Source organism: Panthera onca, chromosome D4 (assembly GCF_046562875.1).
Source record: "Panthera onca isolate mPanOnc1 chromosome D4, mPanOnc1 haplotype 2, whole genome shotgun sequence".
In the NCBI taxonomy this organism is placed as follows: Eukaryota; Metazoa; Chordata; class Mammalia; order Carnivora; family Felidae; genus Panthera; species Panthera onca.
The window spans coordinates 40697197-40724362 of record NC_138351.1 but is presented as its reverse complement, the minus strand read 5'-3'; the positions used below and the strand labels follow the sequence as shown (position 1 = coordinate 40724362).

At 39.1% G+C, this 27166-nt stretch overlaps 1 protein-coding gene across 1 annotated transcript in view; it reads left to right on the top strand.

Moving 5' to 3' along the window:
- The first annotated feature begins 2982 nt into the window (after positions 1–2982).
- ZDHHC21 (zDHHC palmitoyltransferase 21) overlaps positions 2983–27166 on the top strand; it is a 68756-nt gene continuing 44572 nt past the window's right edge. The window contains exons 1-6 of the mRNA XM_078436805.2: positions 2983–3095; positions 10626–10757; positions 11175–11311; positions 18132–18329; positions 19614–19712; positions 26639–26750. Of these exons, the coding sequence (XP_078292931.1) occupies positions 18176–18329; positions 19614–19712; positions 26639–26750 (365 nt within the window). The 5' untranslated portion in view covers positions 2983–3095; positions 10626–10757; positions 11175–11311; positions 18132–18175. The remainder of the gene's footprint in view (positions 3096–10625; positions 10758–11174; positions 11312–18131; positions 18330–19613; positions 19713–26638; positions 26751–27166) is intronic.

Genomic DNA, 27166 nt, shown 5'->3' with positions numbered 1-27166 from the left:
TGCCACTCAAACAGATGGGGGAGATGACTATAAGCAACCAAGAAATCATGAATGTGCATCAAATGTGGGTGCTTAGGGCATGGTACCCAGCTGGGCAGGTGGAGAACGCCATCCACCCAAAGCTGCCAAGGGCTATTAGCCAGTGTTGATTAAACTCTGGACTGAGCTTGCACTGACTTTTGGAAATTGCAGTCAAATCCAGTCCTCCCCAGTCACGGCACAGAAGCACAGGAGTTGGCTGAGTTTATCCACATAAATGCCCTGACTGTGCCTTTGTTGAGAAGCTAAGTTGGCAGTGGCAGTAACGCTGCTTGTTCTTGTCTCGTTTTTCAATTCCCAGATAAATATTAGTTTGATTAATAATCATGTTCCAGTGAGTCATAGGAAGGATGAAATAGACTACAATTCTGGAGGGAGAATATGGTGTAGGACATATATCTTATCCCCATCCTTACAGGAAATAGAAAATCTCCTCAAAAAGATTACATGATGCCATATCTCCCTTACCATCTCATTATAACACAGGAGTCAAGTATGTGGGTTGCAATATGATACAGTCATGTTTATGAGGTGACCTTCAGCATAAGGGATAGATAGGCCCTTGATTATACTTCTTAAGTGCCCATGCTAAGAAGCCTCATGATTTTGAGAATGCTTTTCCTGCCACTTCTCTCCTTCCATGTCTTTCTTTCTTTTTCTTCCTTCCTTCCTTCCTTCCTTCCTTTCTTTCTTTTCTCCTTTCTGTTCTTTTCTTTCTGTTCTTTTCTTTCTTTCTTTCTTTCTTTCTTTCTTTCTTTCTTTCTTTCTTTCTTTCTTTCTTTCGAGTGCAAGTGAGCAAGGGGCAGAGAGAGAGGGAGAGAGAATCCCAGGAAAGGGCAGAAACGGGAGAGAGAGAGAAAGAGAGAAGCGGGGCTCGAGCTCACCTGGCGCAGAGCTCAAGCTCTCGAACTGTGAGATCATGATCTGTGCCGAAATCAGATGCTTAACCGACTGAGCCATCCAGGTGCCTTCTCCTTCCATGTCTTTCTTAGAAAATCCTCCGTGGAATTGATTTGGCTGATAAGAGACAGGCTAACACGTGAAAAAAAAAAAGGCACAAAACATACATACACTTAAAATTGTCACATGCATTTGCGTGCTGGTCAACTAATTCTCATTTTGGCACTTGTTGAAATCATTTGTCGCATATTATTCCTCTCACAACAGAATACTAAAAGAGAGCAAAATAATAGGCAATTCATGTATTTGAATTGTGGAAGTAAAACCACATGTTTCCCCTTCTCCTAAAGTGACTAGTTATTTGTATTATTTCTTTTCAAACAAACCAAGTCACAAAAATCCTACTACATAAAATGCATTATGAAAATCAAAGACAATTCTTTCAAGAGCAATCGTCACAGCCTTCCAACCTTGCTATGCCTAAATGGAAGAGCCGGTTTCTTAATCTGAAAGGCGATAAAATTTCGTATAGTCAAATCAATCCCTACCACTGAGTTTCTTTGAGGGTAGAAGACACTATTCCAGGGCAGTAGTTCTAAAACTGGAGGGTGCATGAGCATCACCTGGAAGGCTCGTGAAACCGGATTGCTAGGCTTCACGCCTGCTAACGTTCCTAATACAGTAGATCTGGGATGGAGCTGGAGAATTTGGATCTCTCGCATTCCGGTGCTGGTGCTGGTGAGGACTTTGATAACAACTGATCTAGGTCTTGAAGGTCCTAAGGTGTTTGTAATCAATTCGCAAACCAGAACAGAACATGTTTAAAAATACCTAGCAATGCAAGGTCACCTGTTTCAAAACCCCTAGCGATAGAAGGTAACGTAAGGGTCCAAAGCAGGATTCAGTGTGTGTGTGATCGAAGTGCGCTGGTGGGAGAGGTCTCTGGGCTGGCAGGATTTGAACTGACTCCCGAATCTAGATCAAGGTCATCAGAGAGAAGGATGAAGGGCATCCTAGGAAGGGTAAATGAACCAAGTTAGTTTGAGCTAGGGCTGGAGGGGTAAGCTTGGGAAGGGCTTTCAATACCATCCTGTAAAGAAGTTCAGATTTGATGCATCAAGTAATATTCTTCTATCCATACATTGTCTCTTCCTGTGGCATGCAGACACAAAGGCTTGGCTCTCTGCATTCCCGCAGGCATTGCAGTACTGTATCCCAAGTACTGTTTAGCTTAGGTGTGGGAAGAGAGGGGAGGTTCTAGTGTATCTCTGATGTTCTATAAGATACTAACTTAGACCGGGAGGTGGCTTATTTACAATGTTGAGTCGACTTATTTTTCCTAGGTTGCAGGGATGGGAAATCAGGCAACTTTTGAACGTCTCCTTACATACGGCGAAAAGCTTGTATGGGTGTGGACTGAGGTCGCCCACAGGAATAGGAAACATCTTAGTTGGCTGGGGCAATTCCAGGTGTAGGAATCACCTGGAGATCTTGTTAAAATGCAGATACTGAGTCAGCAGATCTGAGGTTGTGCATTTCTAACAGGTTCCCAGAGGATGCAGGTGCTTCGGGCCGGGCCGCGCTTTGAAACAAGGTACCAGGGGACATCCAGAGCGCGTTAGGGGAAGAGAGGCCTGTTGACCATGATCCCTGAAGGAATGAGGATAGTTGCAATCCTTAAAGGGAGGCCTCTCTGCAGTTCCCCACATAGGGGGGGGCGGAGAGGGTGTGGGGACAAAGAGAAGGACGGCCAGGGCACAGCTGGGAAGGTGGCACCGGGGGAGGGCGGAGGCGGCGAGGTGCGTCAGGTACGAATGTTCCGGTGACGGCGGTCCCGCGGGGCAAGCGGCCTGGGGCCCGCGGCGCGCCTCCTCCCGGCCAAGGCGCGATTTCTGCTCTTTCGGCCCTCGGCGGCTCCCATCGCGGCTCCCGGGAGCGGAGCGGAGACCGCGACGGCGGCAGCCGGTGGCTCCGGCGCGCGGGCGGGCGCACACCCACCCCGCCGGCGCTCCGGCTCCCGGAAGCGGAAGGGGAGCGCGGCCCGGCCTGGGAGACGGCGGCGGCGCCGGAGGAGGAGGAGGAGGAGGAGGAGGAGGGGGAAGAGCCGCTGGCGGCCGCGAGAGCACCGGCGGCGAGAGCCGAGCCCGCCGGCGCCGGTGAGTGTGTGCAGGCGCGGGGCCGACGCGGCTGCCCTCCCCCCCCCCGCCCCCCGCCTTCGCCCCGCAGGGCCCCGGCCGCCGGTGCCCGGCGCCCGCCGCCCTCACCTGGCCGCGCTCCCGCCCCGCGTCCAGCCCCTCCCCGCACCTGCCCCCCGCCCCGAACCCGGCTTGCCGCGGGCCCGGCGGGTCTCTCAGCAGCTGCAGCAGAGCCGCAGCCGCCCGCCAGCTCCCCCTCGCAGAACTGGTGGCAGGGGTAGGGGTGGGTTCCTGCTCCGGTCGAGGTGATTTGGGGTAGTATTTTTTTTTTTTTTTTTTTTTAATTTGTTAAATGTGTGTCCCGAGTTTATCGCCTGGAAACTACAGTTTTCCCTCTCTGCACCCCCGCCCAGAAACCTGCGCAGGGATCCCGGGTTTATTTATGCTCCCACAGCCTTTCATTCATTTCCAGATCCCTGGTGTGGGGCTGCAGAGGACTAGCAGGAGCAGAAATAGTTTGCTCCTTTATTGACCTTCTGCCTCCCTCCCCCGGATCCAAGAGTGATTTTGAGAAAATGGCTCACGGATGGCAGCAGTTTGCGCTTGTTACCATTCGCTGTAATAAATAGGTCGCTGGGTTTTAAGTGGGGAGTCCATTTAAAGTTGTGGTTTCTCAAGCTATATTTGGGTCACATCTTAAAATCCCTTGTGAGTCAGTCAGTGGAGGATGTCTGTATCTCTAGGGCTGAGAGAACCTGACCGGTTATTACTCGAAAATATTGCAGCATAGCAGTCCATAAAAGCACAAGGGGGAGGGGGCGGGGAATCAAGGTCATTGTGGGTGGGTCATAAATCATAGTGTAAAGTTACAGCCTGAAAGACGACTGAGGATAATTAAGCACAAGTTGTGTCAAATGGATCCTCAGCCTAGGATGCTAATATGTAACCTTTAAAAAGAATTCACTACCTTCCTTGTGGTAGTAATAATAATAATAACAACGAATAATAATAGTTATCATTTGATGACCGCCTGGTATGTGCTGTCCCTGGCTTTTTTGTGTAATGTCTTGTTAAATCCTTCCATTTCTTTAGATTTTACAGATGAAGTCCAGAGCGGTGTTTTATTTTGCTTTAGTTGTGCAACCTCTTAATGGCCAAAAAGATTTTTGAAGAAGAGATGAGGTGAGAAATCAATGGGAAGGAAAGAACTAAATGAGATTTAGTGTAGTGGAAAGAAAAACGACATTCTAGTCCCATTGCTTGTCACAATGTAGCTCTGGGGTCATGGATAGGCCAGTGACCCATGCTGTTTTCTCAGCTATACAACTAAGGAGTTAGGCTAAATTCTTTAAGGCTTATTTTAGCTTTCCCATACTACTTGGCATATGCTACGTTTGTAATTAATTTAAAACCCTTTAACATGCATGTTAAAAGCACATTTTAAGCATATACCTGAAGAAGTATAGGTAAAATTATATCAAAATATAACTAAATATATATTTCCATACTTTTGGAATAGTACGTGGCCTAGTTCTAGAATTCCTCATTGGGGATGTAAAACAATGGGATTATATCAGGTCCCTTCTGTTAAACGTAACATACTTTAGAAGCTATAATTGGAATAAATGAAACAGAGCGTATTTTCAATGATGGTAACTGTCACACTGCCTATCTCTGGGGTATTTTATTTAATAAAATAAATGCATTTTAAGATGCATCCAAGTAACCACCGGCATAACAGGTAGATTCTAAAGAAGTAATAATCAGTGAATCACAAAATTTTTACTGATTTGCCCACTGCCCGATTTCTGTAACTCATAGGGATTGATTCCGAACCTGTGGAAGAGTGCGTGGATAACATAACGTCACGTGTTAGTGAAGAAACTAATTGAGAAGTCTAGTATTGTCTCCATGGAGCTTTTTTCTGGGATCGAAATGGAGCGTGAGTCAATACAGCCTTTTTCAGCGTAGAACGCTTCATAGTCGTATCAGTATTAACAGGCATAACAGGGAAGGCGGAGGAAAAGCCATTTTTATTACCGGGGACTTGTTCCCCAAGCTCAGTTTTACTTTATATTAAGGCATAAAGGAATTTTATATTGCTTTAGTAAAACATTAGGGCTCAGATTCAGTTTTTCGAGTGCACTAAATATAAATGGCATTTTAACATCCAGTAGAATAATTAGTGCATTTATGCTTCTTATTGAAGTTGAAAATATTTGAACTATTTTGAATCCATGAAAAACACAGGTAAAAGACAAGAAAAGGTGGAAAAACCCCAGTTTTTATTGTAGGCGGCATAGTGACTTTTTTGGTTCAGCATCTTGGGTAAATTGAATAAACCTAGTTATTCACAGATGTGCATACTCTCTCTGCACTGCTCTCTCTGGGGGTTATCTCCCCCAAAATACATTAGTGTGATGGTAGTTTATTTACTTCTCTCCCTCTTTTGATGTACCCTAGGAAAAAGATGGGACTTTTCCAAAGTTTGTCGTTGGCCTTTTAGGTCTCCCATTTGTGCTTTTTCCCTCGGGTAGATTAACCTCATTTAAGAGCCTGAGCAGATATCTGCTCTCTCCATCTACCTGTTACCGCTTCCACAAAAGGGCAGGTTAGGTAAAATTAGTATTTTACCACTCACTGATTAATTTTATTGTAGTTATAACTCAACACGCTCCGTGTGATCTCAACCAGGCTTCTGATTTTAAGCCTTTTATCCCATAATTATGGAATGAAACCTAACCTACTGCAGGGTGTTCAGCTTCAAGCAAGTCAGGAGTGATTTTTTTTTTTCTCGTTTAGTGTTGTTATTTTTTTTTTTTTTTAGTTTTGAGAGAGAGAAAAAGCGTGAGTGGGGGAGGGGCATAGGGAGAGGAGAGAGAGCGAGAATCCCAAGCAGGCTCCCCATCAGCAGTGAAGAACCTGATGTTGAGCTTAAACTCACAAACTGTGAGATCACGACCTGAGCCAAAGTTGGACACTTGACGAACTGAGCCACCCAGGCACTTGGTCTTTTAATGTTATTCTTAAACTGAGCCTGCTTTGGTAAAGCTTGGTGTGAAAGACCTCTGATTTAGGGTTTTTTGTTTTTTTATCTTTTCAACCTATCTTGGTGTAGTGGGTGCTAGGGGTAAGTAGCTAGTTTCCCTTCCCCCTTGGAAGAACTTGCCAGGTTCATTTCTGGCTTTTACTGTATCCAAAGGGTTTCCTTGTGCCATGTTTGGAGCCAAAGCTTATCTGTTGTCTTCCGTCCCTGCTCTGCACTCAACTCCAATTCTTTTCTTGTCTTTCCTGGCCCTCTCCCGCATCCCTGCCTTCCTACGTGAAGATTCCCATGCCGACACTTTGTACTGACTGAAGCAACGTTTGGTCTCTTTAATTCGTATCGTCCACACCTTCCGAGCTATTTGTACTTTCTGTTAGGAGATTCTGATGAAGTGTGTCCCTGGAGTGCAGTATTTTTAATAGAGATATTAACTTACCTTTATTTCTCACTCATGAAGCAGGTACACAGAGGAGTAATGGCTCATGTTCAGTTTTGCCTAGAATGGAGTGATTTGAAGACTTGTTCTAGAAGCGGGTTTGTGAGACCACTGATGGCGCAAATGTGTTCTACTTTGACACCTCTGCCCACCACATTTTCACAGAGTCTTCTTGGAGAACTCAGCGTTGAGTCAAAGTTCCCGACTTCACTAACTCATTCTTCACCAATTCCTGAAATTGGGTCCTGATTTGCTCCCATGTTTCCGTCCTTAACTTACCGGCCCAAAGAGATTGGGTTTACAGGTTTTAGTTCAGTCTCTCTGTTTGAGATCAGATCTCTGTTTTTGGTTTTCTGCTTGAAGAGACCTCATGCCAACATGTGGAAAGAAAACTTCTCTCTATGCTTCTAGTACGATACCAGCTGAGCGGCTGGGTCTCCTGAGATTTCTCATCTTTGACAAGTGTTCCCAGATGTTAGCTTTAGAGGAAGTAGAGCTGGGGCGTGGTTAAGTTGTATCACGACTCGGTGTTTAAAAATGGGGACCCAGAAACATCTGGAGTTTACAAGACTAGAAGTAAAACTTCTTTTTGTCTCTCTTCCTCTCCTATCCCCACTCCCCTTTCAAGTGACTATTTTGAGAGTTCCTTATCAGTTGTCAGGCAGTTTCTCATTTAAGCGTGATGACAATTCCAGGAGTTATTTATATCACCATTTTACAGATGGCTAAACTGAAGCTTGAGAAGAAACTGCAGCCTGGAGAGCTAATAAGCTGTGTGAGAATTTGAATGTGGCTCTCTTTTTCGTATCCCCACAGGGTTAATTTCCTACTCTGTTGAAATAAACTGAATACCTATGTGTATTTAAAAAATTGAATTACATCGTTGGCTAATTGTTAGAGACAGCTATAGTCTGATAGTCTAGGTAGAATTATTTAATGTGGCCAATTTTCAGAGTAGATAACATCAGAAGTTAAATGTCTGTATAAATACGTTTAAAAGTATATAGTTGTAACTTTATTTTCAGAAGCAGTTATAAGTTTAGGGGTGCCTGGGTGGCTCAGTCCGTTAAGCGTCTAACTTCGGCTCAGGTCATGATCTCACGGTTGGTGGATTCGAGCCCCGCATCAGGCTCTGTGCTGACAGCTCAGAGCCTGGAGCCTGCTTCAGATTCTGTGTCTCCTTCTCTCTGTACCTCCCCTGCTTGCACTCTGCCTCTGTCTCTCTCAAAAATACATAGACATTAAAAAATGTTTTTAAATAAAAATTAAAAAAAAAGCAATTATAAGTTTAAATTTTATATTTTCACATATTAACCATCTCTCTTGGGAACTTTCTGTGGGAAGTTTTATTGTATGCTTTTAGAAATAGCAATGTTAAAAATATTTAATGACCCTTTATAGTTATGAAGCTTTGGTACGTTCTTTGTTATCCCAAAATTACCTGAAGTTTTAAGCCTCGCATTGTTTCTGTCCCGCTTAGGTGAGATTTGATTCCGTGATGTCAGTGAGACTGTTGAATTAGATAAAATGTTTATCCCATTTGGATGCTATCTCTGGCTGCAGGGTGGCTGTAATAACCGTAAATGTAGGAGGTGTCCTGGAGTCTAAGCCAGTGAATGACTGCGGTTTGACTCATAGACGGTTGACTTGTGCTATTACCTAATAATACTGACAGGAAGTGCTGTTTTGCTGAAACATTAGGAAGCCACCCTAGAATCCGGGCCATAGCAGCATTATTGACTTAGGCCATGTTTCAGAACATTTTGTTGTGCCACATTTAATTCTGTGTGAGATTTTTTTCTAGAGGAAGATGAATACGTCCATTTGCTCTTAGAGTAGCAGCTCCTCTACTTTGTCATTCCATATTTTGTCTCTAAAAATCAAAGGTGCAGGCAAGGAAACCATTCTTAGCTTAGTTCAGAAAGTTAGAGTAGAAACAAATTATATCTGACCATCTGACAATCATGGACCACAGAGTAATTGATGCTGGGAGAAAATACAGTTACAAAAATCTATACAGGGAATGGAAATGATAATGATTTTGGTGTATTTTTCACATCCTCAGTATGTAACAGTTTCCTTTTGCTTTGGTAAGCAGTATGCTTAACAAACTTGTAACTTGTTTATTTCCTGTTTTGGAGAATGGTACCACCCTCTACATAGTCCCTAAGCGGAAAACTTGGGAGCCATCCTACAGTCTGCCCTTTGATTCCAAATGATCACCAAGTTCTATCAGTTTTACTTATTAAATGTTTTTAAGTTTATGTATTTATTTTGAGACAGAGAGAGAGCATGCGAGCAGGGGAGGGGCAGAGAGGGAGAGAGAGAGAGAGAGAGAGAGAGAGAGAGAGAGAGAGAGAGAATCTCAAGCAGTCTCTGCTCTGTCAGCACAGAGCCTGACGCGGGGCTCGATCTCACGAATCATGGGATCAGGACCTGAGCCAAGATCAAGAGTTGGCTGCTTAACCGACCGAGCCACCCAGGTGCCCTAGTTTTACTCGTTAAATTCTTAATCTGCCCTTTTTCACATGCCCCCTGTCTTAAGTGTTCCTTCTTCACCCCCTCCTCTCCGCACCCCCCTTCTAAGTAACTGCTGTTGTGGCCTTATCATGTACCCTCCTTTCTCACCTGGGTGACCAGTAGCTTATTTTATATAGTCAGTTTTGGAGCACTATCCATCCGCCCAAGTCCATTCTTCATAGCATGGCTGTTCTTTCCAAGGTGCAGACTTCATCATGGTATTCTTCTCCCTGAAATCCTACAGTGATTTCCCACTCTGCTAAGTGCAAAGTCCAGACTCATTGGCATAGTTTAACAGTGTTTTTCACTGAGATCACTCGTTTCTTGTGGGTCATGAAATCACTTGAGTGGGCTGTGACTAGAATTATGTATGTATTTAAAATGAACTAGAATAAAATAGAAGAACAGTATCGGAGTACATCACGTATATTAAATAGACTTTTTCAATCATGTATTTCATATAATCAGAGTGTCAAACATTTATATTTCTGTGTGTACTGATGTTGTAATGAAATATATTTCTTGGAGTTGAGTGTGCTCAGAAGGTTAAACGTGTTTTACATCATTCTTCTATGTGCAATGACCAGGCATTTCACTTTACTAAGGTTTTCTCTGCCTGCTTTTGTACTTTTGCTTCTTTTGCTCCCGTGGTCAGAAGAGCCTCCGTTCTTTGACGAGCTAAGTCACAGGTTTACTCTCTCCAGAAACCTTTTCCTGATGGCAACTTACCATGAGAAATGCATTCTGTATTGCCACCTTGTATGCACATAAATACTCGCACAACTGAAAAAAGTTCCATGAGCCAATACCCATCTTCTGTGAGATGCATTCTTGCCCTCTTGCCCCCTATCTTATGTTGTCTTACATGGTATCGATCTTGTCTGTTTACTAGTCCGTCTCCATTGAGGATGGGGCCCATCTCTTTTTTATCTGTATCCAGTGCAGAGGCATAATGTATAGTCAATAGATGTTAATTGAATTAGTGAAATACTGAATTGGTGTATGTATATTATCTAGAACTCTCTACAGTATTATTATTTAAGCTTGAACTATAGAAGCTAACTTTTATGGTTGATTCTCTTAACGGTTCATTATAGGAGGATAACTTTTCCTTACAGCATTTTAAACTAAAACTTGCTTCTATTTTAAACTCTTCATTTTATGTTTATCAGTTGCAATTGGATAGTTCTAGCCTCACATCTTGATAGACATTACATTGCATCTTGTCTCATGAGTGATCTCAGAATCTGTTGTCATTTTGTGCTTTGTGGTCAAGAGTTTGATGAAGCCCAAATGTTGGACACAGGATACTAATTTGATTTTATGGGAACTGGGTGGTTTCAAAAGAGAGAACTTTCATGTATGATGGAAATCAAGTGCAGATTTTGGGGGGGATGGGGTGGGAAATGAAAACAAAGTCAGGTGAAATGGAGTTCTCTTACTTCTGACTTTAAAACCTTTGTAATTGACATTTTCACAGTCAGAATATTTTAGCGGCTTATAATTTTTATCTTTTGTGAGAGATCATTATTTGTTAAATCATTAATAGATTCTCATGGAGAACGGTTATTGAGGAGAGATCCATTTGTTGGGATGTAATTAACAAAAGAATGAATCAAGATAAAACCTCTAAATGCAAGTACCAGAAAAATTACAACACGTCTTGGTGAATTTCCAATTGGTAAGTCTACATTTAATTTTATGCGGGAATATGCTTCTGTATTATGTGTCTTAGTATCCTTAAAGTCTTATGTTTAGATACATTAAATAATTGTTCATTTCTAAAAATAACTGTAGTTACATTATGTTTATTTAAAACATTTCATATTAAATTTTAGTTAGACATTTTCTTAAATAAGAAATTTCTTTTTCCATGAGAAAAGTAATTTGTACATAATATGAATTTCAAAAACATTTTCTGAATTACAAATCTGATATGGCTTGCAGCTGATGCTTCTGCACTACATTTAAAAAAAATACTAATTTTAAAACCACTTAATATAAGGGTAATAAGTATAGTGATAACGAGAGACTTAAATATTTTGTGTATAAGGTTGTGGTGTCTAATCAGACTCCCTCAGCTTTCTTTATTTTTCAGTTGGTGGAAAAGAATTTATAAGTACATATGTTTATTAATAAACTTAGAAGAACCCATAATCCATACATAGAAAGTGAGAGCTTTCTTCTCACTACTGTGTCCTTCGTAAGCCCAGTGATAACCACTCGTGTTAACAGGTTGGTGGATGTGTTTTCTTCTATACTTTTTTACTTACACACACATGTTATTTTTTAAATAGTTTATTTATTTTGAGAGAGAGACAGGGAGAGACAGACAGACAGACAGACCCAAGAGGGCCCCATGCTGTCAGCGCAGAGCCCGATGCGGGGCTCAAACTCATGAACTGTGAGATCATGACCTGAGCCGGAATGAAGAGTCGGACGCTTAACTGCCTGAGCCACCCAGGCACCCCTATGTTTTTTTTGACAAAAAACAATAATGCCATACAAACTTTTCTGTAATTTGCTTTCCCCTGTAACATTTACATTTGAAAAATTTTAAACACAAGAGTTGAAAAAATTTTATAGTGTAACATCTGAATATCCCTCACCTAGATAATAACTAATGTTTTATTAAGCTTCGTCACATGCTCATCCATCTCTTGGTCCATCTGACAATCGACTTTATTATTTTTTTTTGGCTCCGTTTCATAGTAAATTGAAGATATCAGTACATTTCTTCCACTCCCTCCCCGATACTTCGGCCTGTGTATCATTAACTAGAATTCAGTATTGGTTTATAGGGTTTTTTAAAAGGTATATTTACATACCATGAAATGCACCAGTCTTAAGTGTACATTTGCTGACTTTTGACAGATTCATAACCTGTGTATCTCAGACTCCTATCAAGATAGAGATCTTTATGAGGGAACCAGAAAGTTCCCTTTGTGCCTTTTCTTGTCTATCATTCTCCTCCTCTCCTCCAGGAAACCCCTGTTAAGCTTTTTCTCATATAACTTGCATTCTTTCATTCAGCACTTTGTGGGGGTAGCCCTGTGCCGATCTAGATCTACTTCCTTTTCTCCTTTCTTTTTTTCTTATAAAATTGTGGTAGCTTGGGGGTACCTGGGTGGCTCAGTCTGTTAAGCATCCAACTTCGGCTCAGGTCACCATCTCACGGTTCGGGAGTTCGAGCCCTGCATCAGGCTCTCTGCTGTCAGCAAGAAGCCCGCCTCAGATCCTCTTTTCCCCCCTTCTCTCTGCCCCTCCCTTGCTCGCGCTCTCTCTCTCAAAAATAAACATAAAAAAAATTAAAATTGCAGTAGCTTGGAAATAGTCTACACCTTGGAGGTCTCATAGTTTATTTGACCATCCCCCTCCCTCTTTGTGAACATTGAAGTTGTGCCATATCTTTACGATTACGAAAGGCACTGTGTACAACACCGCGAATGTATATCTACCTCTACACTCTGATGAGTACCTTGGTAGCTATGACTAGAAATAAACTACTGGGTCAAAGAGTTTGACATTTTAATAGAGACTCCTAAATTGCCCTCTGAAGATGATTGTATCAGTTTACATGCATACCAGCAATGGGTGAGAGTGTTCTCTTCTGTACTCTCTCTCAAGACTGGATAATCCGTCTTTCTAAAAGGTTTTGAATACAAGGGATGAAAAATAGGCCTAGTTATTTCACATTTTCCTCATCAGTAATGATAAGCGACTGAATTTTTTTCCTTTGTGAATTGCTTCTCTATGTATTTACTTCATATGCCTCTTACCAGTCATACGTTGTAATCTTTTTGTTTAATGTTTATTTATTTATTTTGAGAGAGTCAGAGAGAGATGGCACACACAGGGGAGGCGCAGAGAGAGAGGCGGGGAGAGAGAGAATCCCAAGCAGGCTCTGCACTATCAGTGCAGAGCCCCATGCAGGGCTCGAACTCCCGAACTGTGAGATCGTAGCCTGAGCCGAAACCAAGAGTTGGATGGACAGTTAACTGACTGAGCCACCCAGGTGCCCTGTTGTAATGTTTTTTTAAAAGGGATGCTGTATCTTTTAACTTCGTCTTTGGTGTGTTTTAGGCTTCACAAATTTTAATCCTCATGTGGTTACGCTTCACTTATGGGTCTTGTTTGTGAAGGTCTTACTCATTCTGAGATTATAAAACCACTTGCTGTTTTCGTCTACTACTTTTGCTTTTTATTTGGCATTTGGAAGAGAAAAATCACCGTGAACTGAGGTGACAGGAAGAATTTCATAGGGAGAGTGAGATTCAAATTGACCTTGAATTATGACTTGAATTTAAATAGAAGTAAGCAAAATAATAGGGCCATTTCGGATAGGAAGAATGAGAGAAGGAATATTTTTTTCATATTCACGAACAGTCATAAGACCAGTGGCTGAGGCGGAGAGTCCTATAAAACTGGAAGTTTCGAGCTCACATTTCTAGATTTCCTGTAAATACTTTTGGCCAATTTTTATCATTTTCTGAAATGTGCATTTTGATGTTATCATTTTCTGTCATATAATAGTTTTCCAAATCCCTTTCTTTTCCGAGTGACTCGAATATTCTTCCCGAGGAAAATACATGGTAAAATTTAGTTGCCTGAAAAGGCAAGAAAAGAAAGGTGGTTTCCTACTAGAATGGCTTGAGTGTTGTAAATATTTATGTAGTCTGGTTTATTAGAGTTGAATTATAATATCTTTTAAAAAAGTTTGTGCGGTAGTAATTTACATCATTATTGAAGTTAGTCACGGCACTCAAGTCGAGTTACCAGATAGCAATCTTCAAAAATGTTGAAGTACCAGTAGGTCTAAGTTACATCAAAGTTTGAGTCATGAGCTCACCATTTAATGTACCAATTAGCATGTTCGAATCTCTAGCTAATGAAAGTATTTTACAAATGCCACCCTGGAGACCGAACAGCAGCAGTGTGTTCAGTTCGGTTGTGGGTCAGGATGCGTAATAGTTTCTGTTCAGCCGGAAGCCACGCCTGGTGGATATTAAGCGAGTGGAGTGACCCTACAACTCTGCCAGTTACGTGTCTCTGGTTGTAACCTGATTTGGAGCTCTGGGAAGACTGCTGTTTGCTTCTGGACAGTCTAGGCTGTAAGGCTTATGTGGCACTAATTTTCGCTTATCAGGTATTTAAAAAAACAAAACAAAACATTCACCATCTCATTCATTGTTTTCTTTGTCTATCCTTGGCTTACTTTTCCTTGGGGATGCTTACTCTTTTAGAGCTTGTTGTCTGTATCTTTTACATGCAGGAAGAAAAGACACATTTAACTATACTTTTCAGTATCTAGTATTTTCAGTTGTGAGAAATCTCTTGCAAGAAAAAATGTATTATTTTCTGGTAGAGGAGACTACAGACAGTTCAAAAAAATGAATGAGTAACAGTTCTGCTAGTTGTTTTGCTGGCTTGTCTGCTTTTCCGTTTCTAATATTAATACATTTAGAAATAAGTAATGAAAGGATCCTGTTCTCTGTAATTATTGGAATTCATGGTCTGTTTTCCAGTCCCGAATGGAACTGAAACATTGCAAGAAAGAAGGTACATGAAGTTAATAATATTGAACATGTTGAGAAACAGAGCCTTCTGTCATTTCTTTTAGCACTTGATGGTTGGCAAGACTTTAAAAATAAACATTGTTTTTAATGTTTCTCATTTTAACTACGTAGACAGCATACCATTTGTATTTGAGCTCCTTCGGTTTTTAAAATGACGATACCCAGTGTACTCTGTGACTTTCCTCACTTTAATGATCCCGATAGGTCTTTTAATTTTCTAATTAAAAGGTAATGGAGTTCAACTTTTACTTTTTTAGGGCCTGGACACTTTTTCCTATTTTAGAATTCATATGTAAGGACCAGATCTGATTTAAACAGTTGGGTTGTGTTATATTTGAGTTCTTGCCTTTTTTTCTGTGGCTCCAGTATTTGCATGTTCTGAGGACGAGAGGATCAGGGTATTACTTTAAAATGAGCTAATCCTAAATCTTTTTTCATAAAGAACATTGGCAAGACGTCTGAAGGGGTGGTACCCTGAGTCTCTTCATCTGATGATAGTAAGGGATGAAAATCTGGGAGTCATTCTGGACTCTCTCCTCTGTAACTCCTAATATCCATTCAATTAGTAAAACATACTGGGATGATTGTAACTGTTTTCTCACTTGATCTCTTCTCCAAACCTAATTTTGGCTTTTGCCCTTTCTTAGCCTCACTGATCTCTAATTTGATCCTCGACACTAGAGCATCGATAATTTTTTTTTTAAGTATAAATGTCATTATGCTAACTTCCTTGCTTCAGTAGCTTTCCAGTGCCTAAGAATGAAGCGTCAGCATTGTAACATGGCGTCTTTATGCCATGATGTAGCCCCTTACTTCTCATCACTCACTCTCCACTGAGAGCTTTATGATTTGTGATGGCAGTTTGTAACACTGCCTACAATTTTTGTCGTCTATACCTCCTGCTCTTCCTTCTGCTTGCAGTATTGTCACTTCTCTCTCTCTCTTTTTTTTAATTTTTAATTTAATTTTTTGAGAGAGTGTAAAGTAGGTATGGGCAGAGAGAGAAGGGGACAGAGGATCCAAAGTGGGCTCTGCACTGACAGGCTGACAGCAGTGAGCCCGACCTGGGGCTTGAACTCACAAACCATGAGATCATGACCTGAGCCAAAGTCAGACACTCAACCAACTGAGTCACCTGGGGTCCCCTTAATTTTTTATTTGAGAGAGAGAGAGAGAGTGCGCGAGAGAGTGAGCAAGTATGGAAGGGGGGCAGAGGGAGAGAGAGAGAAGCCCAAGCAGGTGCCACACACTTAGTGTGGAGCCTGACGAGGGGCTCAATCCCATGACCCTGAGATCAGGACCTGAGCTGAAATCAAGAGTCAAACGCTCAACCGTCTGAGCCACCCAGGGGCCCCTGAGTAACATTTACTCATCTTTTAAAACTGAACTCATATTTTACCAGTTACAGGAAGTCTTGCCCTAATTTACCTAGTCTCCATCCTCTATGCCTCTGGTGACATCTTGTCCACATCTCTGGAACTTAGCATGTTCTATTAAATCTTATGATTCTTTCCCCCACTAGGCTATTGGTTTCTTTAAGCAAAGACAATGTCTCGTTCATCACTGTACCTGTAATAACTTGTATAGAGTGGAGGCTCCGTGAATAAATCTGTTGAACTGAGTTCAACTCCTTGCCCTAACGTTGAAGTCTTAGGGAAGCTTTTGGATCATCTGTTCCTCGAGATCGGTCAGCTCTATCAGAGACACCTGGGAAGCATTTTAAACCCTTTTATTGGTTTTTGAGCTTTACTCCATAGGAATTATGATTCAGTAGATCTGGAATGAGGCTTGTGAATAAGTATTTTTAAAAAGCTCCTCAGTTGACTCTGGTTTGTTTACAGGTTTGAGAAACATTGTCCTGGTTATTATTGTGTTATTCCGTTGTATTTTCTATAAAAGGTGCCCCCTTGACCTTATATAGTAATTTATTGTTTAAGCTTATAAATTATATCTACTAAGGTAGGGATATATTTTACATCACTTTTTTGGTACCATAAATATTTTTAACACTCATATGAAAAAAGCCCCATTTAAATAGGGGTCTCCTTTTTTTTTTTTTTTTTTTTTTTTTTTTTTCCTTTTCAAATTTGTACTTAATTCTTGTTAGTTAACATACAGTGCAATATTGGTTTCAGGAGTAGAATTCAGTGGTTCATCACTTACATACAACACCCAGTGCTCATCCCAACAAGTGCCCCTTAATACCCATCCCCTCTCTAGCCCATCCCCCACCTATCTCCCTTATCAACCATCAGTTCTCTATCTCTAAGAGTCTCTTATGGTTTGTTGCCCTCTCTCTTCCCCACCCCCCTGCCCACGTTCCTTGGTTTTGTTTCTTAAATTCCACATAGGAGTGAAATCATATGGTATTTGTCTTTCTCTGGCTAACTTATTTCGCTTAACATAATACACTCTAGCTCTATCCATGTCATGGCAAATGACAAGGTTTCATTCTTTTTGATGGCTGAGTAATATTCCATTGTATATGTATGTACACCACATGTTTTTTATCTGTTCTTCAGTCGATGGACATTTTTGGGCTCCCTCCATCATTTGGCTGTTGTTGATAATGCTGCCATAAACATTGGGGTGCATGTACTCCCTTCGAATTTGTATTTTTGTATCCTTTAGGTAAATACCAAGTAGTGTAATTGCTGAATCATAGGGTAGTTCTATTTTTAACTTTTTGAGGAACCTCCATACTGTTCCCCAGAGTGTCTGCACCAGTTTGCGTTCCCACCAGTGGTGCAAGATGGTTCCCCTTTCTCCACATCCTTGCCAGCATTTTAAACAGGAGTCTTCTTGAGTTGATAGTAATATTAGTTGGGCTTCGTTCCATGAATTTAAATATTTTTGGCAATTTGTAATTCCTTTTCGCTTTTCATTAAAATTTTTTAAAATGATTTTTTAAGCGTTATATTGTGACTTAAACTAAATTGCACAAATCTTAAGTGTACAGCTCCGTGAACTTTTACATGTGTATGTACCCTTGAAGCACCACCTAGGTCAAGATACAGAACATTACTAGCCCCTCAAAGTTTCCCTTATGTCCTTTTCTAGTTAGTAAACACCCCTCCCACCACAACATGACCACTATTTTGACTTGTGTGAGCATCCGTTAGTGTTACGATTAAAAGTTCTAAAAAATCTGGCACATATCTTTTGACCTGTGTCTCATTTGTCTTGGGTTAACCTGTGGAATTACGGGGTTCAGGACAGACTTGTGTTTAACTTCAGAAGGTATTGCCAGTTTACACTCCCATGATAGCCGATTCATAGTGGGAGCCAGAATTAAATTATGTGAAACTTATGATGAAACTTGAATGTCCGAAAGTTCTCTGTTTTCCAGTGTGTTTCATTTTGTCAAAAATATGCAAAGAAAACTCCACGTCATTTTATAGTTGCCAGGAATGTAGTTTTGTTTTAGTCAAATGATTTTTTCTATATAAGTAATTTTTTTCTTTCTTACCTCTCCTTAGGGTCGTCTTCCTTGTGGGTTGGCAGGCAGTTGTAGGACTGCAAAATGGGTCTTCGGATTCACTTTGTTGTTGACCCACATGGTTGGTGCTGCATGGGTTTGATTGTCTTTGTCTGGTTATACAATATTGTCTTAATTCCCAAAATTGTCCTCTTTCCTCACTATGAAGAAGGACATATTCCAGGCATATTAATAATAAGTAAGTTTCTGATCTTTATTTCTTTTTATTATTAAAGAATTTTCTCATTGTGAATGTATTTGGAGTATAGTGCCACTATGATAACCTTTCTTTTAGTATTGGTGTTATTCATGTTATTTACTAAATTATGGAAGTTTTAAAAAGACTGGCTTTTCTCTATTTTTCAGGGTTAGATAAATGTGGTCATCTCCATATCTAACTCTGCAAAACATATGAAGTTCATTTTGTTTAAAATGAAACTGGCACATTACTGCTATTTTGTGTGTGTCTGTGTATTTTTAATGTGTTTCTATTATGTACTTATTTCAAATGTGGAAGGAGTTTTCATAATGAAGATGGTATATATTACAGAAACGAGAATTTCATGATGCAAAAATTATTACGATGTTGTTTATGATAACGCTTTGAACTTCTGGATAATGATTTTCTGCTCTAGTTCATTTAGTGCTGGCTTGCTTATGATTAAAAGAATAAGATTGAAAATGATATATTTTACATGTACATGGATGGCATTTACAGTTACCTTGTACATTATGTCATTTCGACCTCACAAGTGCTGTGGGTGATACGCTCTCTGTGGTACAAGGGATAAAACCGATCGGTACCATGCAGTCAGCCCTGGGGTTAGCGCTCAGACCAAGTTTCCTATTACAGGTGCATTGCCTTCTCTTCACAGCCCCGCCCCCACCTCCGCCAAATGCCTATTTTTTATTCATTTAAAAGGCAGAATTATAATGAATGGATCTATTTTTCCTTACTGCTATTTTTCTAGTTACTCTTAAAAACTCAAAATTTCTAGATTCTTTATTTTCACATTACGTAAATATTTTAAGATCTAGTGAAAGGAGCAATCGAATGTCACTAACTCAAGGTAATTTTGAAGCTAGCCAGTTGGAGGCATGAAAAAGTTTAATTGTAGGATAGGTTTTAAAATGCTGCTTTGATTCTGTCACATATAGTACATGCAGTAATTAAAAGGGAACCCATTCATTTATGCCATTATTGACAAGGAATTTGTTAATAAAAACATCTGATTTATAACAAGTTTGTCAGTTATTATGCAAAATAATATTTAAAGATAATACGTTTGAGAAAGTTCTCATGGCAGTATTATTTGATGAATGAAATGAAATGGATCATTTAACTTTTCCATTTTAGTTTTTGAAAATTATCCTGATGGCATTAATGAAAATACACATTTAAACTTTAAATATGCTTCTTGATAAAATGTTTTGAAGAATAAATGCCTCATTTACTTACTTAACTTTCTTATTTATTTCAAAGTATTCTATGGCATTGCCATATTTTGTCTGGTTGCTTTAGTGAGGGCCTCAATAACTGACCCAGGAAGACTCCCTGAGAACCCTAAGATTCCACATGGAGGTACGATACTCTTCAGATTTATCAATTTGACTATACCTGCATTATTATCTTTGTGAATGCATTTTATAGCCTTTAGTATGTACTAATTACATATGTCTTCTACGAGCTCTCAAGTCTTTTCTCAACTGTCTCCGTTCTAGATTTCTTTCTTTATAGTTGTAAATGCCAGCTGACTCCTGTATCCCCTACTCTCTGACTTTTCTGTGTAGTTTACTTGTTTGCTTGTTTTTCTCTCCTCCCACACTACATCTGTATAGCCTGTGTGAGGGCCTGTGTGAGGGTGTAGATTTGTTATTTCGTTTTCTTCCTCGGTTTGGTGCTGTATCCTTAGTGCCCGTCTCTGTCATTTGGTAGATGCTGGGTAAACACTGGTGAGTGATATATAATTACCTGATATATCTTTATTTCATAAAGGGATCTTTTTGATCGTGTCCCTCACTTCGTGCATGATATTATAAATAGAATATTGCTTAGAGTCAATATTTGTGGTTTAATGATACTATTGCCTGTGTTTTTCCAAGTTCTAACAATTCAGTGAAAAATTTGACAGATTTTATTCTAGTGTCAGTTGAAGGTAATTTAGGATCAGCTTATTGCATGATAACTGTTCGAACCACAAAAATGAATTGAAAATGGTGTTGCTTGTTTTATTGCGTGCTAGGGATAGTGACCCTTGCTTACCTTCTTTCCTCAGTTTCACTCTTTGGTCATTTGCCATATGAGCTTTGAGAACTCTCTATACTTTCTTCTAATGAGAAATGTATAGGACTTTGTTCTACATTAGAGAGCCAGAATACTTTTTCTAGTACTTCGGGGATTTCCAAACTTGCTGCACATTAGAATCCGCAGGGGAGATTTTAAAAATTTCAATGTCCTGATCACCTATGTTAATTTAATCAGAATGTCTGGAGGTGGGAACCAGGTATCAATATTTTTCAAAGATCCCAGGTGATTGCAGTGTGTCAAAAATTGGGGAGCCTATTAATTCCTTCTGAAATTAGATTAGTGACAAGTCACTTAAAGAATCTTCCTGAAGTCCCTGGTTGTTGTTTTTTGCGGCCCGTCATTTAGGGACATACTTGGCTTTGCAAGTTTGATGATTAAATGGGAATGATATGACACTGACGTTTACATAGCTGTGAGAGTTTCTGAGAACTGTGTCAAATATTTTGTTTCTATTAACTTATAGAAACAGTGTCACCATCAGGTTGGTCTGTGGGCACACATGCACACGTGCACGTGTGTTTGCGGGGGAGGGTGACAGTCTGCAGTTTGTACAGAACCTCTTTTCTCAACCAGCCCATACCGAAGGTTCTCTAACATCTTGATAAATGTGTTGCCTACTTCAACTCTAAAACCCACTGTTTCCAGAAAATTAGAGAAGCAGGTTTTTCCCAACCCATGACCCATTTCCTAGGAAATCTTTAATTTGCAGTGGTCACTCACACGCCTGCATGTATCAGATACTGCAAATCAGAGAAAGGGGCCAAAAAGGAACTTGAAAATCTCATATCCACAGACAGCAGCCACTACTCAGCTACAGTGAAATTGTCACGTAGGCCCAGTATTCTTAGATCTTAGAATTTTTAAAGAGAAAACAGAGAATCTCGGTTTTTAAGAGAAATTTCAGGATTTGAAGACAATTGACAGCTAATTAAAAATTTAAAAAACACTGGTTTTAAAAGAGTGCTAAACAAACTATGTGAAACCACCGGGTTACCTTTAGCTGACAGGCCCCAGTGATGGAGGACTGCATGGCATCCTGCTGCTGTTTGGATGTCTGCGTCCTATCTGGTCACGGTTGACGTGTGGCCTGTTTTTCTTCCCTGAGTTCCGAAGACTTATCTTTTGCCCAGTTGAAAAAAAATACATTCGTCATATTTCAGTGTTTCCAGAGTCTTTTCCTGTCTCCTCTCATCTGATCCTCGTGGCAATTTTATGAGGGAGGTAGACCGAATAATCAAGAGTGTAGACTGTCACACAGCAGGTTGTTAAAGAGCTACCGTGACATCCCAACACTTGTCTCCATCATCTTGTTTACCGTGTAACTATAGAGAGATGAATAATTTTAGCCCTTTATTCACCTTGGCTTTGATTCTGGGAAAAATTGAGGTCGTCATGTGCTTTGTGGTGATTTCCTGATTATTTTGTAAATCTGGTTTTAACTTACTAAAAAACACAGAATTTTAACAGTGAAAAAATAATATAGCATGACCAGCGAGTTGGGGCCATAAAAAGTGACATTTACTCATCGCTGTTTTAAGGTTGAGCAGTTTTATATAAATGGTTTCTTTAGGAAAGGAAATGTAAGCCCCAGAACTTTTACAGTTTTAACCATGTTTTAATTGAATTACTCCGAAATATTTTACATCCCTTTCTCTTTTTTTTTTTAAGTAGAATGAATTTAGTGTCAGTGTAACCCTCCAAATACATGAGGCAGTTTGAATATAAGAGAATGTTGCATTATCTCTGCAAAGATTTCTCAGAATTTGATTCTTTTAAACTTTTTGGTGTGTAGATGAAATAGTCAAATGAAATCATTGTCAATTTTTATTACTTAAATTAATCACATGCATGTTTGAAATATATAAATATTGCTTTATATTACTTTCAGGTTTTATGAAATGATTTTATTCAATCTTTTTAAAAAACCGCTTTATTGAGTATGATTCACATGCCATGTGATTCACCCATTTAAAGTGTACAATTTAGTGGTTTTAATACGTCCACAGAGTTGTGGAACCATTACTAAACCAATTTTATGTATGCATGTAAGTAAATAAGTAGGTAAGCTCTATGCCCAATGTGGGGCTTGAACTCATAACCCAGACATCAACAGTTGCATGCTCTTCTGACTGAACCAACCAGGTGCCCCACCACAATCAATTTTAGAACACTTTCTTTTAAAAAATCCTTTTTTTTTTTTTTTTTTTTTAACGTTTTTTTATTTTTGAGAGACAGAGACAGAGAATGAGCAGGGGAGGTGAAGAGAGAGAAGGAGACACAGAATCCGAAGCAGGCTCCAGGCTCTGAGCTGTCAGCACAGAGCCCGATGCGGGGCTTGAACTCACAAACCCCAAGATCATGACCTGAGCTGAAGTCAGATGTTTAACCCAATGAGCCACCCAGTCGCCCCTCAAACGTTTTGATCGTCAAGTTCTTATCTTACATGTTTGACTTCAGTGTTTTTGTCGTTAGTAGAGCCACTTTGAGTAGAGCCGCCCTGTTACAGAGCAAAATCCTCTAAGTTTTACAAACTGTAGCACATTTAAACTTTGTGTGATAATGTCCCTTGACATTTTACCCTGAGCTATAGGGATGCATATGCTATTAATGCTCAGGGTTATGAATTCACTTGTAGTTTTGCTCCCCTCGCATTTCTTCTATTGCTTTTTTGAAGGAGCTCTGCAAGACACTTCCCGTCATTTCTTTTCTACTTTGGCAAGTGATTGTGTCAGGGAACCTCTGTGAAGAGCCAAATGTTGCATTGATTTTGGTAGTCTCAAGTTGTATTTTTTCTCCCTAAACCATTACTTTGTGGTTTGAAACGCATATTAGGCCCTCTCAATGACTGTAAGTCTTTTAAAAGGCTTAAATAGAAGGTTATTCCTCTCTCTGAGGGATAATTAAAACACCAAAAAAAACCCCTTCCTTTGTATTTATTCATGCATTTACAGCATTAAGGGGATCCCTGATAAACTGAGGGTTGCTGGAGGGGAGATGGGTGGGGGGATGGGCTAAATGGGTGGTGGGCATTAAGGAGGACACTTGTTGGGATGAGCACTTGTTGGGATAAGTGAGGAGTCACTATATTCTACCCCTAAAACCAATACTACACTGTATGTTAACTAACTTGCACTTAAGTAAATAACAAAAAATAATAAACGGACATACACACACACACACGCGCACGCACACACACACACACACACACACACACACACACACGAGGATCCATGCAAAACAATGTGATAATGTTCACTTAGGTTACTTAGGTTTACTCATTTTCTTTAATTTGTTTTATGTTTTGATTTTTCTCTCCTTAAAAAAGTCACTTTCAATTTTTTTTTCCTTTAAACATTTCCTTTAAGAAAAAAATCAGTTTTCAATTTTTCTGTAGCTACCATAAATTAGCAACTGGATTCTCTCTCCTATAGGCTTTTTTTTTAATTAAAAATTTTTATTTTCATCACTTACAAATTGTATTTTGCCTTCTGATTCTTTCCCATAGGCTTTTATTTTATATTAGATGGCTAGTGCAAAAGTCTTCAGACCTTAGAATATATCAGTCACGAAGGTCACATTTGAACATGAATAAACCTTAAAGAAGGAAAGGGAGAAGATCAAGAAATGGTTTATAGATATGTAGGATAGGTTAAGGTGGATAGATTTTTTTTTTCCCTTGCTATACAAGGCCAAAACCTAGATGATACTTTAATTAAATTTCTAGATATTTACAGTAGTGCGTTTTTTTCCTTTGTTCCCCTCACACATAGGTGTGTATATGTGTGAAAATGAGTTTTTCAAAGATATTTCTCACTTTAGATACTTATATAGTTTCTTAAATTTAACCAATTTAGCTCAACTCTTTAAGCAAATGTATGATCCAGACCATAGATTGGCAAACTCTTCTTTACTGTAAAGGGCCAGATAGTAAATATTTTGAGCTTTATAGACCATACAGCCCCTTAGCTCTGCTACTGTAGCCCAAAAGCCGCTATAGATAATGTGTCAATGAATGGGCTTAGCTGTGTTCAAATAAAACTTTATGTATGGACACTGGAATTCAAATGTCATGTGTTTTACATTTCACAAGTTCTTCTTGTTCTTTTTGATCACTGAAAATTGTAAAAACCGTTCTTAGCTCATGATTTGCCTGTGGACTGTAGCTTGCCAACCGGTGGTCTGGACTGCAGAATTACAGGCTTTCTCAGACTATAGCCAAATGCTGTCTTCTTTTCTGAGGTTACAACATTTCAATTATGAAAGAATTTTACTAAAGTATCAGATGCTGAAATGACCAATAATGAGTACACCATATTTATATTTTAAGGCACTGGTTTAAGACATAATGTTTTTATGTTGTCTTTTAATGACAATCGGCTCATCAGGGAGGGTCTACTTTCTGACTCTAATCTTTGCAATATGTGAATTCAGGGTTTTTTAATATTAGGATGTTTGGCTGTTTCAGCGGCTAAGTGGGAAAAGAGGGATCTGCTTGTGATATTATATAAATTAGTTTTCATTTCACTCACAAAGAATACTAGTGTATCTAAATTAAACTTTAGTGTTGCTCTCTCACATAAGTTTTCATTAAAATAAGAACTGTAAGTAAGAAGTGAAAAGATTTTATTTTAAAATGAAATTTTTGATGCAAAAGATACTTTCTCAACTTCAATAGTATTGGAACAATTAATTTGATACTATTATTATTGATGTCTTCTATAGCAGAATTTTTCATAATACTTCACTATATAAAATTCTTGTATATTGATTTTACTCTTGTCATTAAACTAAAATAATGAAATTAAAATAGGATATCTTTTTAGAAAATTGAATACTACCTGGTATTATCTTCTTTTACTCATATTTAAAATGTTTCGTTTTTAAACATTTAAACTTTATACTTGAGCAGGTATTTAGTCATATGTGTGCTTGTCATACTTTGCATATACTGATAATTCATTCTGAATATTTGGAGTCAGGCTAGTTTTACTATGCCCAGGCTTTTAACAAGGTTAGAGTATAGTATAAACATAGGGTTGGAAAAAAATGAACCTAAGTGTTAAAAAAGGTTTAAGAATTCTGTAAAATTCCCTTTTAGCAAATATTAAATAGATACATTCTGTGTCATAAAGCATTTGTCTTGGTAGATGACTTTCCTATAGTTCTTATAGATCTTATTAGAAAGACATATGCTGAAAACAAATGACTTTTCTCTTTATTTCTGTAAACCTAATGTTTTTAGCACAAAACTTAAATGTGTGCTCTTTAATTACAACTTAAAAGAAATTGCTACTTGATTGTAGGAAAGAGTTTTGTAAAGAACTCCCTTATTTCCATTAAATAGTAATTATCTTATAATCTTCTTTACTTCTGAAATCATTCTAATACCTCCAACCCTCTCCTATAAACACTCCCAAATGAATTTATTGATATTAAAGTATAGAAAGTTTGGGAGGTGGGAATGCTATCTCTGTTTTTCTAATGAGTTAATAGGATTAATTTTGATTTCTTAGTCTATGAAACCAGGATTCAGCATTATTTCTTTTTTAGTTAATAAAATTTCTAGAAATAAATTTGTTTACATAAAATTCTGTTTAACTATAATGATTTGCTGGGGTGCCTGGGTGGCTTAGTCGGTTAAGTGTTCGACTTCAGCTTAGGTCATGATCGCGCGGTTCGTGAGTTTGAGCCCCGTGTTGGGCTCTGCGCTGACAGCTCAGAGGCCGGAGCCTGCTTGGGATTCTGTCTCTCCCTCTCTCTCTCTGCCCCTCCCCCGCTTGCTGTCTCTCTCTCAAAAATAAACAAACATTAAGAAAAATAAATGAAATAGAATAACTGGTTATACTTGAGGGTTTTGTCATTAAATTTTACTGCTAGCAATTTATCCGAAACCCAGATGCATTACTTTCTATCATTTAGTTTGACTACTAATAGTGTCTTACTATTATAGTGTTTAAAATTAGAAGTGTACAGAATAAGACTTTAATAGAGTAGAGCAGCAATATTTATGTCAAACTCTCTTACAGTGAAGATGTAGAAGAATATTTTCTTGGATTTATCTTCCTATCTATCTATCTATCTATCTATCTATGAAAGAGAGAGAGAGGGAGGACTTCCTATAAAGTCTTCTAAACTGTTGTTGCTAAATTTCAGCAGTACTCTTTTGCCTTTAGTAAATGGATTTTAATTTCCTTCTCTAGAACGGGAGTTCTGGGAATTATGTAACAAATGTAATTTGATGAGACCAAAGCGATCCCATCACTGTAGCCGCTGTGGCCACTGCGTGAGGAGAATGGATCATCACTGTCCATGGTAAGAAATGGATAATTTACTTTTAGGAAGAAAAAAGAAAGAAACAGTGAAAAATAAATCTTAGGACTTAGCATATTTAAACAAAAGTTATATTAAAGTTATGCAGTTAAACAAAAGTTATTAAAGTTATGCAGTTTAAAAAAAAAACCCTTTAGTGAGGACAATAAGGATACCTTTTTCTATCAGGTTCTATCAACTCTCAAAGTCCTTTTTGCACATTTTGCACATTTTGCACATTTTGCACATTTTGCACATTACATGCATGCTGGATATGTACAAGTGGTAGTTCACTGCTTCTGCTGAACTGCCAACATTTTTGGTCAATAGGGGGCTCTCTTGTAATATTTTAAAAAACGGTTCAGTTGAGAACTAGCATTTTGAAAACAAATGCTGTGAGAATTCTGCATTGTATCTCA